The 12,260-nt window shown below is 36.7% G+C and overlaps 1 protein-coding gene across 1 annotated transcript; it reads left to right on the top strand.

Annotated features, from left to right (window-relative positions):
* The first annotated feature begins 775 nt into the window (after nucleotides 1-775).
* Nucleotides 776-11,976, top strand: erap2 (endoplasmic reticulum aminopeptidase 2). Its single transcript, XM_053481442.1, has 19 exons — nucleotides 776-897; nucleotides 2,762-3,360; nucleotides 3,464-3,602; nucleotides 3,984-4,118; nucleotides 4,208-4,328; nucleotides 4,449-4,603; nucleotides 4,787-4,900; nucleotides 4,993-5,124; nucleotides 6,741-6,872; nucleotides 6,980-7,048; nucleotides 7,142-7,317; nucleotides 7,408-7,487; nucleotides 7,567-7,750; nucleotides 8,970-9,126; nucleotides 9,721-9,905; nucleotides 10,006-10,167; nucleotides 10,332-10,472; nucleotides 11,331-11,412; nucleotides 11,509-11,976. The coding sequence occupies exons 2-19, from the start codon at nucleotides 2,837-2,839 to the stop codon at nucleotides 11,653-11,655; spliced, it is 2,835 nt and encodes a 944-aa protein (XP_053337417.1). The 5' UTR covers nucleotides 776-897; nucleotides 2,762-2,836; the 3' UTR covers nucleotides 11,656-11,976.
* The last annotated feature ends 284 nt before the right edge of the window (nucleotides 11,977-12,260 follow it).

Here is a 12,260-nt window from a genome sequence, read left to right as displayed (position 1 = left end):
CATGAACGATTCGTTCTTGAGAGTGAGAATGAGAGTGATTCGTTCATTTTCTACTGGGCGCGCATGCGCAAATAATCGCCAAACTCGCGTAGGTTATGTACTTAAAACAGAATTGAGCGGTTCTTTCTCCATGACTCTTTTACACCGAGTCGTTTGTCCTTTTTGTCACGTGACTCCCAAAGACGCTATGCAATGCAGTATACAGGAAACAAAATTGAACGATTCCAACGAACCTTCAAGTCCCGAGTCGTTCGTTCTTTTGTCACGTGACTCCCATAGACGCTTTGCAGTGCAATTGATTCAAAAGAACAAACGACTCAGACTGGAAGATATAAGAGGTGAGCTACTCATTCTGTTTATTATAATATGTCCTTAGCTTGATTACTGAAACTATAGACAAAATTTGCGTCTGTAGACATATTGGAGGTCTGTTTATTTTATTTCTTATTAAAAAAATGAACTAAATGACTCAAAAAAAGATTCGTTCATTTTAATGAACCGAGTCACTGAAATGATTCAAACTTCTCATCACTACTAGTGAACTGGCGACAGGGTTATGGGTGGCCAAGATCAATATGAATAAAAAAGGTAAATGTTGGTTGTGGTAGAAAAGTGTTAGGACACACTGCGCATCACTGGTATAGTGGAAAAAGTGGGATCTACTCAATATTAGGCAGGTGGTCATAATGTTAATATAATATAGAATCACCTTTGAATCTTGAGATGAATTGTTTGATTGTGTGTGTGTGAGAGAGGGAGAGAGAACAACACTGAGAGATGAGTGGCGCTAATCCAGCAGCAGCTGCCCGCGCAGGGGATTGTGGGTCATCAGCGGTAACACGAAAGGGAAAATGAAAGCTCAGGCTCGCGCGCCACCGTCTCGCTGCTGAAGCTCAGGTAAACGCATCTGCTTGTTTCTGTAGGATAAACCTTTCTCTATGCGTTCTGCATACTGCGCATGTGTCGTGCAGTTGAGTGTGTACGTTAGTTTCCTTGCTGCTGTGCAAACGTGTGAAGTGTCCTTTACTGAAAGTGCCTGTGTTAAATGTGACTGAGTCGCAGTGTCACATTACAGCTTCATGTCCTGAGTTAGCTGGATCCCACTATATCCTCCTAAAGCCTGCTGCACTTCATATGCCTTTGTGTGAACAAAATATGTGTCCTGTTTGTACAGGACATTCCTTCCTGCATGCCATCCCTGCCAGCTCAAAATGCAGCTGCTGGTCTGGACAGGCATTCCATCAGGAGCAGTATTTCTGCCCAATGCTGCATACTGGCCTCATTTCCATAGCTTCCTGTTTATTTAAAAAATTAATTAAAAGTAGTTTTTTTATACCAAGATGTCCAGGAGTGTGTAGTATGTAAGTGCTTTATAACTTTATTACTCCACTTCCTGGTGTCATGGATGCCAACAAAACAGGTTCAGGTTGGCAAGCACGAGGTTGCATTTACACGGCCTTTATAATTCAACTCCACTTCATTTTCGGAATTAGGAATATAAAGTATTTGTATGAAGATTTTATTAAATTAGTTTTGACGATTCCCAATCTATAGGTCCCTAGTTTGTAAGTTCCTGAAGACATCCTGAAGTCTTCTCTGTGCCTACTGTGGAGGGTTTGAGGGTTTCCCAAAAATCATCTTTTACAATTTGTAATCCCTTGTAAGCCCTTGACTCACAAACTAATAACAAGACCAAATTGGAAAAAAAAAAGGAAAATTTCTTTAAGACCATGGTGATACTCCCCATGGCATGGCCGCCATGACCATTGGAATCAACCATGCTCCAAAAAAAGGTGAAAGTCCGGGAAAAAACAAAAATTTACTTATGCAACAGGAACCATATGTTTAAGACATGCATCAGGACAAAATGTTTCACGTGGCCAACATTTTCATTCATTACAGGAAGCGGTCATATGCTTGCAACATATGACATTGCATTAGAAATGCAATGCCTGAGGAAGCTCCTCCAAGGCAACACAAATGTGATTGCGTTCAAAATTTCAACTTCTTCCACTTCGATTTTTTTAATCAGACTAGATGAATTAATTGAACTAATTGTAATGCTGGTGAGGTTCAGTGGAGGTGAGGCACTTTCTCCTGAATAGAAGCCACATTCTCTTTGGAAGTGTGGCCTGGAGCTCCGTTATGCTGGAATATGAATATTATGAAATGCTTTTCCAATATTTTTTTAGAGGGGACTGTATCTATCCCAAAATTTTGATGAATATTGAGAAGTTTCTAGGAATTTGCTGGTTATTCATCAAGCAAGGATGAAGGCTAAAACTGCTACATGATTTAAAGCTTTGAGAATGGAGGCAGCACGGTTGCTGTAGTGGTTAGCACCGTCACCTTGCACCTCTAGGTTCTGGGTTTGATTCCTGCCTCGGGTCTGTGTGCATGTTTTTCCAGTGCTTGATGGGTTTTCTCTGGGTACTCCAGTTTCCTTTCACAGTCCAAAGACATGCAGATAAGCCTAATCGGTGTGCCCAAATTGCCTGTAATGTGGGAATGAGCATGTGTGTGTGCCCTGGGATGGATTGGCACTCCGCATCCATGTACTGTATAAAGGATAAAGCAGTATTGACGATGACTTTCAAAATGAACTCTTAATGACTTGTGTCTGGTGCCTCCCGTGTCACAGAGGCTATTTTGGCTTACTATTAAAAACTTGTTATTTTTGCTCAAAGTTGTCATAGAATTTTATTTACCTCCATAAGATGCTGACACCCTTAAATTCTTCCTTTTTTCTCTCCGATTTCAGGATAAATTAAACACAATTCTTGCTGAAGCATAAGAGTATGAGAACAGCAAGTTCTAATACTACCATCCATCATTAATGCATTTTGTTCAAACTTTCAGTATGGATTTACTTTTTCCATTCACCTTATTGGCATTCATTGGTACATGCCTGTCCTCTGAAAGCATCAAAAACACAGCAGCTGAAAACATCCACATCGCGACCAATGGCCTCCCTTTCCCCTGGAGCAAGTTGCGTCTTCCGAATTACATCATTCCCATTCATTACCATCTGCTCATCCATCCCAACCTCACCACTATGACGTTCAATGGTTCGGTCAGGATCGAAATCGACGTAAAGAACAACACAAACTGGGTGGTCCTGCACAGCAAGAACATTGAGATCGTTACAGCTACTGTACTGGACGAGAGTGAAGCTCATCTGTCAGATAAAGTGCTTCCTGTCCTGGAGTATCCTTCCCACGAGCAGATTGCCATCTTCTCTCCAAAGATTCTGTCCTCAGGAGAAAAGTACTTTCTTTATTTGGAATTTGGTGCCGCATTGGTTGATGGCTTCTCTGGCTTTTACAAGAGTAACTACAAAACCAAAGAAGGAGAAACAAGGTTTGTGTAAAAATCATGTGTTAATTGTTGTTAATCAAAAATCAAAAATATAAAAGAAAGTAATAATTTCAGGGTTGATTAAATATCCTATGCTTGATTATAGGGTATTGGCATCTACTCACTTTGAGCCGACTTCAGCACGGATGGCCTTTCCGTGTTTTGACGAGCCAACATTCAAAGCCAACTACTCTGTTCGGATCAGGAGGGGAGCCTCACACATTGCGCTATCCAACATGCCCATAGTAAGTTAAGATCAAATGAAAATGATCTGAATCAAATGTTTTGGCCTTCATTAAATGTCAACTCAGTTGATAACCAGTGGTAGATTTTAGACCAATGTGTCCGACAGTCAAACACCAATAACAGGTTTCAGTTAAAAATGTTATTCATGTCATTTGATGTACTTTTACATTAGAGGCAGGATTAGGCACCTTGTACTTAAATTCATCAATAAAGTTATGAATAAGCTTAGTTTTTTGTAATAAGAGTCATCAGAATGCAAAATTAATTTAGCTGAAATGTTTATAAGATCTCCTACAGCTGCTGAATAAATTCTGCTTAATTTGTGCAAATCTGCTCAAAATGTAAGCTGAGACTAAAAAAAAGTTCTTTCTTGTGTGCAGGAGCAGACAGTGAAATTAGATGGTGGTCTGTTTGAGGATCGGTTTGAAACAAGTGTACGGATGAGCACTTACCTCGTGGCCTTCATCGTCTGTGACTTCAAGTCCAACAGCGGGCGAACTACAACTGGCATTGATGTAAATTGGACAGTCCTTAATTAATACTTTACAGGCCATATCATTCAAGGTGACCGACTGCACTCATGTTGTTAATCGTTCTTTTTTAGGTTTCTGTTTACGCTGCCCCACACAAGTGGCACCAAACCCACTATGCTCTTGAAGCTGCTATAAAAATGTTGGAGTTTTATGAGACATACTTCAATATCTACTATCCACTGCCCAAGCTAGGTAAAGAGAGCAAACTTTACTTTCTGCATACTGCATACTGCATACTTTCCCCTTCCTCTTACATTTAGTATGCTGTGTGCACAAATGTATTGTTTTTACTTTCCTGTTAAATTCCTTCAGATTTGGTAGCAATTCCCGATTTCCAGTCTGGAGCGATGGAAAACTGGGGTCTGACCACCTACAGAGAGACGTCGCTTCTCTATGACCCAGAAGTCTCCTCAACTTCAGACCATCTCTGGGTTACTGTGGTGATAGGACATGAGTTGGCCCATCAGGTTGGATACCTGGACATACTGTACATATTGTTTTGTGTTGTAATGTTATGGCTGATTGGTATATATTAGTGTGCTTCGGTTGTGCCACTCTAAAATTCAATCACCGTCCAATTACGTCCCTGATCTATATTTGATTTTTTGATTAATTGCTTTATGTTTGAAATAATTAACCCTCATTCACAGTGGTTTGGAAACCTGGTAACCATGGAGTGGTGGAATGACATATGGCTCAATGAGGGTTTTGCACGATATGCAGAGTTTGTTTCTGTCGAGGCTACATATCCACACCTAAAGGTGGTACGTTCTCGTTTTATCATGTTATAACATTTGAAGTTGAAATGTTTCACCAGGCATTTGTCAGTGTTTCTTCACTTTGATCTGAATTTCAGGAGGATCGCTTGGTGGACACCTGCTTTGCTGCAGTGGGTCGAGATTCACTCAACTCTTCCAGAGCAATCTCATCCTCTGCAGAGAACCCCACTCAGATAAAGGAAATGTTTGATACAGTGTCCTATGACAAGGTGATTTTCCACCAGAGACCTCTTTAAATCCATTTTGAATTAGCACTACCGTATGTTCAGATATTTTCCAACATCATTTTTTTAGATGCATTGAAAGTGTTTTTTTAAGTAGCTTTTAGGCAGATTAAAATTCTGATTTAAGAGTAGACTGTGATTATCTAAACCACTCAGGAGATCTGAGGTGCATTTTGCCATGTTTCAGTACAGACAGAAAGTTTCCAGACTCTTTCAAGTTTTCCACAATTTATCTTTCACACTCATCTTAAACTTAAAAAAAAAAAAAAAATTCTTATTCCTACACAATATTCCCCAATGACAAAGTACAAACTGGTGTTTGGAGAGTTTCGTATGTGTGCCTAACTAAATGCATTGGATATAATAAGGAAAGGCACATAGCTGTCTATATAAGGTGTCACCATGAATGGTGAAAACAAAGCCATGAGGTTAAGAAAATTATCTGCTGACACGATTGTGTCAAAACACAGATTTGGGGAAGGATTCCCCAAGAAACATTCCAGACCATAGAAAGCATCTAAGAGCATAAAAGCCTCCATCATTCTCAAACGGAAAAGATTTGGAGCAACCAAAAGGCTTCCCAGATCTGTTCCGCCAGTCTGACTGAGTGATCAGGGACAAAGAGCCTTGGATAGATGGGTACTATAACCAAGGACCCAACAGTCATTGTAAATGAACTCCACTGTTCACTTGTGGAGCTGGCAGAGACTTACAGAAGGACAAAATTTTTGTCAAAATGCCAGTTCCAAATTCCAAAAGAAAGTTTTACCAAGTGTGTAGGATCATTCACAATGCTTTTACTTTATTGTGGAGTATTGTATGTAGAATGATGAGGAGAGAAAATGAGGAACAAAGCCATCTGTATTTGAATTCTAGCTCTGAATTTTCTTCAGTAATTTCAGCTTCATCACTTGACTTTATAATTGGTCTAAATGTGCACAGATCTACCTACTTGGAATAGATTTATATTTTTCTGCATATGTTTTTCTCTCTATACTGACTACCCACAGCATGATGCTGCCACCACCATGTTTGATTGTAGGGATGGTTTTAATGAGGTGATGCTCAGTGCCTGATTTCCTTTACATTATGTTAAGGGAGTACCCCAAAGCCATCTGTATTTGAAATCTAGCTTCGAACATCCTTCAACTACTTCAGCTACATCACTTGACGATATAATTGGTCTCAATGTGCACAGTTCTGTTTTAACAATACCCTTGGCTATTGTATTTGTAAATGAAATCTGGTGGTTATATTTCTTACAAAATAAACAAATAAGTAGTCTAATTTTAACCACCATGACCCTGACGCAGACTTAGTGATTGACTCAAATGTCAAACGAATGCCTTATTAACCTTTCCCCCAGTGCTTCTAAAAATATATGTGGTACAAAAAGATATATATATATATATATATATAATGTGCATGCCTGTTGTATCTGTTTTTAAATCTGATTAAACAGAAGTTATTTCTGTTTCACAAACGCAACAGGGATCTATGCAATATATTTGATTATATATTGTATGGAGTTAAAAAAACTAATCAAAATTAATAACTAGATTAAGTAACTGATATTAGCCCTGTTTGTGCTTAATGTTTAGGGTGCATGTATACTACACATGCTGAGGCATTTCCTGACAGATGATGTGTTCCAAAGTGGCATAGTCAGGTACCTGAGGAGGTTCAGTTACAAGAACGCCAAAAACGAGGATCTGTGGGACAGCCTGGTCAATGTAATATCTTTTTCTTATTTTTGAGAATTATGTAATTCTGCAATAATAATAATAATAATAATAATTAGTTTTTAATGTGAAGTATTTCATATTTTTCTCCTGTACAGACTTGCTCTGAAGAGGATTTTACATTGGGAGAATACTGCTATAGTGACAAACAGGCTACCAAGAATGCCGTATGACTCATTCTTATAGATTCTTACAGATTATAGATAAAGGTTTCAGCTTCATAATGAAAATGTTTCATTGTTACATTGCTTGTTTTGTAGTATCTCTTTGCAGGGGAGCACATAGACCTGAAGAAGATGATGCACACCTGGACTCTACAGAAGGGCATCCCTTTGGTGACGGTGAAGCGACAAGGAAACAAGCTTTACATTGAGCAGGAGAGATTCATTAAGACAGTCCACCCGAGTGACCCACTATGGCACTCGATGCAAGCTGGGTACTTACCAAAGCTCTCATGTTTACGTATACCTTAATGTAAAAGTTCTTGTGTTCAGTTGTAATAATAACCCATTTTTTTACCTAAAAGCTTTCTGTGGCACATTCCTTTGACCTACAAAACAAGCCACTCCAGGGAAGAACTGCGGCATATATTAAAGACAAAGTCAGGTCTGAGATCATTTAATTTGGCATAGAGTGAAGTAAGGTAGGAGTTACGTGTTTGATAAAATGCTTAATGACTTCTCAGATATGCTGGTCCTGGATCAGGAAGTGGCCTGGGTGAAGTTCAACACAGACATGAACGGCTACTACCTTATCCACTATGACACTGAGGGTTGGAGTGCACTTATTAACCTCCTGCAAGTAAACCACAGTGCTGTGAGCTTTAAGGACAGAGCCAACCTCATCCACAATGCCTTTCAGCTGGTCACGTAAGCCATCACCACAGTATACACGAGAGACTAATCATCTTAAATGGAAAACATTTTGTTACCAGTTAGCACTGTATTAAAAAAAGTTTGTTGCATTGCTATTAAGTAGGGTTGCACGATTCGATAAAAAAAATTACATTGCGATTATTTTGACATATTATGATTGCAATTTAAACTGCAATATGTAACTATTAAATGTATATTTTAGTATAACGAAAATACTTATTTAGGCTTACTGTTAATTAATCCACAAATGATCTTAAAACGATGTTTTTCAATTAAATATTGATTAATCATCATATATATATTTATTGACAAATACCACCTACATTCCTGACAATGTGTGTATTATCTTTGCAGCCTTTTGCAATTTCACATTTCGATTTTTATGTGATTAATTGCGCAGCACTACTATTAATCAACAACAAAAATAATCATTTCCTGGTTTGGACACAAGGTGTCATACTTGAGTAAAAAGCTATCTTAAAAATGGGTCAGCTTTATATCACCAAATTTCTCTCCTAAAAATATTGAAATATGCAAGATTAAAAATGTAAAACTAACATTATAGAGATTTGCAACTTGCACAGTGACAACATTATTTTAGATTTAAAGATATTTTACATTTAGTCTTTTTTTATTTTTATACTTTAAAAGTGTATTGGTTACAGCTAGGTCTCATAAACAACATTGTAACAATTATTACTTTATTTTTGGAGCTGATCAGCGGTAATTGTTTAATTTCTCACAAATCAAAAGATTTTAAAAAGTCATGAAATTAAGTAAAATATTAAATAAATTGACATTAAACCTCACTCAACCTTAATTTATGATTCCTCTCGTCACCACCTGCTTTCAAACGCAATTGAAAGTGGCTCCCTGTTCTTCTAGCTATCATTCTTGCTAACATTTTTGGGATCGATTCTGCTCAGTCTGACAAAATGCACAAAAAAAAAACATAAAAAAATAATATTTTGACTCGCTTTACGAATTTTATTTTGTTTATTTTTGTAACAATCTCGCGGATGTACACTTAACTTAACCCAGCGCTCGGCTCATTCACTCTTATGCCAAAAATACTTTATATGCTGAGGTTAATTTTAAATTTGAGGTACCACTGTACACTGTGTTGTGGATAGCTGATAAGAAATGTTTTCTTTTCTAATGAATTTAATGATTATTTATTTATTCATTTATTAATTTTACCTGAACTCTTCAGGGCAGGGCGCATGACAATGAACCAGGCGTTGGATCTGATCACCTACTTAAAGTCTGAGACACACAATGTTCCCCTCCTTCAAGGCATTGGATATTTAGAATCATTTTACAAGATGGTAGAGAAGAGAAATATACCTGATGTCACTCAAAACCTCAAGGTATTCCACCATCACATTGATGCTTTTTAACTTATTTGTTTGGTTCATAACACACTACAGCAGTGTTTCGCAAAGTGTTCCCTCTACTGGGCATTAAGGGTACTGCAGGTGGGCAGCAAGAGGACATTTACAACAAATAAATAAAACGTTTTTAATTTTAAATTTTGTAATTTAAAATTTACATCAAATACTTGTGATTACATTTTTATATTAAATAAGTAAGTAAAGCTTGTGAATGGCTGCACTACATCATCTGTATAACTACTGTTAAAAGCGCTATTCAAATAAAATTGAATTGAATTGAATTAGTGTAGCAGACCACTGACCACGCTGTCAGTTTGTAATCAGGGGTCATGTCTTGACTTTAACTAGATTAATGTAATGTGCCAGACATCCCTAAACGAGATATTTCCAGGACGTTAGAGTCAATCTAATTTGCACCTTCATTTCCGTCTTTGGCATCTCAATTAAAGAGGGCTGTTTTTAAATGGATTTCTGGGGATTGTACAAATCTGGCCTTTAGGCCATTTTTTTCCCCAGATTGTATTAAAACGATGTGGGTGGAAAATGTGTGTGATTTTGTTTGTCCAATAGACCTACATCCTGCAGTATTTTAAAAATGTGATAGACAAGCAGACCTGGAGTGATGAGGGCACGGTTTCAGATAGGAGGCTGCGCTCTGAGCTTCTGTCTCTGGCGTGTGATCTTGGTTATTCTCCTTGTGTGGAAAAGGCCAAACATTTTTTCCAAAGCTGGATGAACTCAAATGGAACAATAAGGTATTTGATGCAGTATACTACAACATTTGATTTCATTTTTTTAAATCTGACCTACAAATTATCATAAATGCAATACAGCACTGACTTTTTGTGTCTGTAGCTTACCCACTGATGTGGCTGAGACCATCTACACAGTCGGAGCCCAGGACAATTACGGCTGGTACTACCTGCTTGAAACATATGCGCTTTCCATAAGTGATGCAGAGAAAAGCAGAATCCTCTCAGCATTGACCACCAACAAGGATCCCACAAAGCTGCTACGGTATAATATTATATACATAATTATATTTTATTTTACTCAAGTTTATCGACTATAGTATTTTAAAAATATTTTTTGGTATACTGGTATATTTTGGATTGATGCTGATAGCTTGTTGGACATTATGCTTTACATACTGTGACTAATACAACTATATTTAATTTCAGGTTGTTAGAGCTTGGAATGGAAGGCACAGTGATAAAAAATCAGGATTTATCTACAGTAATATACACTGTGGCCGTTAATCCAGCAGGTCATTACTTAGCTTGGGACTTTGTGAAGAGCAACTGGAATAAACTTGTAGAAAAGTAAGCACATTGTACACTAAACCGTTGTATCAGTGTATACTGATCAGTGTATCAGTGGGTCATTTTATATACAGTGTGAAAATGAATTTGCCCTTTCCTGATTTTTATTCTTTTGCATATTTGTCACACTTAAATGATTCAGATAATCAAATAAATTTTTATATTTAGATAACCTGAGTTAGTACAAGATGCAGTTGTTAAATGATCAATTCATTTATTAAGGGAAAAAGCTGTCAAGACCTATGTGAAAAAGTAATTGCCCCTAAAATTAATAACTGGTTGTGCCAGTAACATAGGGGCAGGTACGTTTGGAGGTAGGTTTTCCCTTAATGAATGAAATCATCATTTAAAAACTGCATTTTGGGTTACTTGAGTTATCCTTTATTATAAATAATTAAAATAAAATATACATTTTTTTGGATGGTCTAAATCATATTCGTATGACAAAAAAAGTGAAAATGGATCGGAATGATTCTAATTCTGATTTAATTATTCTAAATAGATGTTAATAAAACAAGAACACAGATTGACATTTTAACCACAAAAATCTTCTGTCCTAAAAACTTTCCCACAAAGGAAAAAAATTACATTACAAAATCTCTAAAACATATTCCATATATGTTAAATAAACATTGCAAAATGTTTCACCATTTCACCATCACAATTGCACATTTGTTTTTCCTAACTAATGATCTATAATTATATTTATAATCTGGTTATTATTATTATTATTATTTAAATGTATTGCAATACGCAAACACATAGTCTCTCTGATTTAACTGTAGGTAGTAAAAGTTTTCAAGTGAAAGCATATCATATGATTTCCAAACAAAGTCCATATTGTTTCCTTTTTTACAGATTTCAGCTTGGATCATTTTGTATCAGAAATATAATCGTAGGTACAACTGGGCAGTTTTCATCGAAAGAGGAGCTCGCTGATGTGAGTTTCATCTTATTTATTTTAAAATGATTCAGCATCTAAAGCACTTTTCCTTAAAAGCCTGACCCAAAAAACATGCATGCCATGATTTTCCAGATAAAGGATTTCTTCCATTCCATTCGGGAACACTCGTCTCAGCTCCGCGTCACTCAGCTGGCTTTGGAGAATGTGGAGAAAAACATTCTTTGGCTGGAGAGAAATGTAGAACCCTTGAGAGTGTGGCTTCAGAACAGACTGAACTAGAAAGTTTATATTCTTCAAAAAAACATGTCGATGAATTAATATAAATTACATGCATACATTTTTTTTATAAACAAATAAGCACATTTCATCTCAGAATGAAGCATTGAAAGTTCTGATGAAAAACACTGTACCTACGTTAAGCATGGTTTGAGTGGTTTATTATTTAGGGGTAAATGGAAATATGGGGAAACAAAATGCATTGTCTGTGTGATGATCAGTGTTCCATTTCTTTTAGGTTTTCTAAAATTATTTGTTAAATATTAAGGCTTAAATATGGTTTGACAACTTTGTAAAATAAAAATTTTAAAAACTGTTTCATAATTTTGACTTCCTGAGTGCTTTATGTATGGCATATCCACTCTTTATGAAGAGATATTATACTGATGTCTAATATGCATGCTTTTTCCTTTAGCCCAAATGTAGAGCTAAACCTTTTCCTGAAAGTTGACACCATGTCAAAGAAGCTGCTTTTCCGGTGTTGTTAACAGCTGACAGTGCTTGCACTTCCTTAGAAACATTTTATGCATGTTCTTAAATAACCCCTTAATGACTTTCTTATAAATCTTTATAATTAACATTTTTATGACATCTGAGATTAATTCGGA

The sequence above is a fragment of the Clarias gariepinus genome, chromosome 21, assembly GCF_024256425.1.
Source record: "Clarias gariepinus isolate MV-2021 ecotype Netherlands chromosome 21, CGAR_prim_01v2, whole genome shotgun sequence".
Lineage (NCBI taxonomy): Eukaryota > Metazoa > Chordata > Actinopteri > Siluriformes > Clariidae > Clarias > Clarias gariepinus.
The sequence above is the reverse complement of the archived record's forward strand: the minus strand, read 5'-3'. Positions and strand labels throughout refer to the sequence as shown.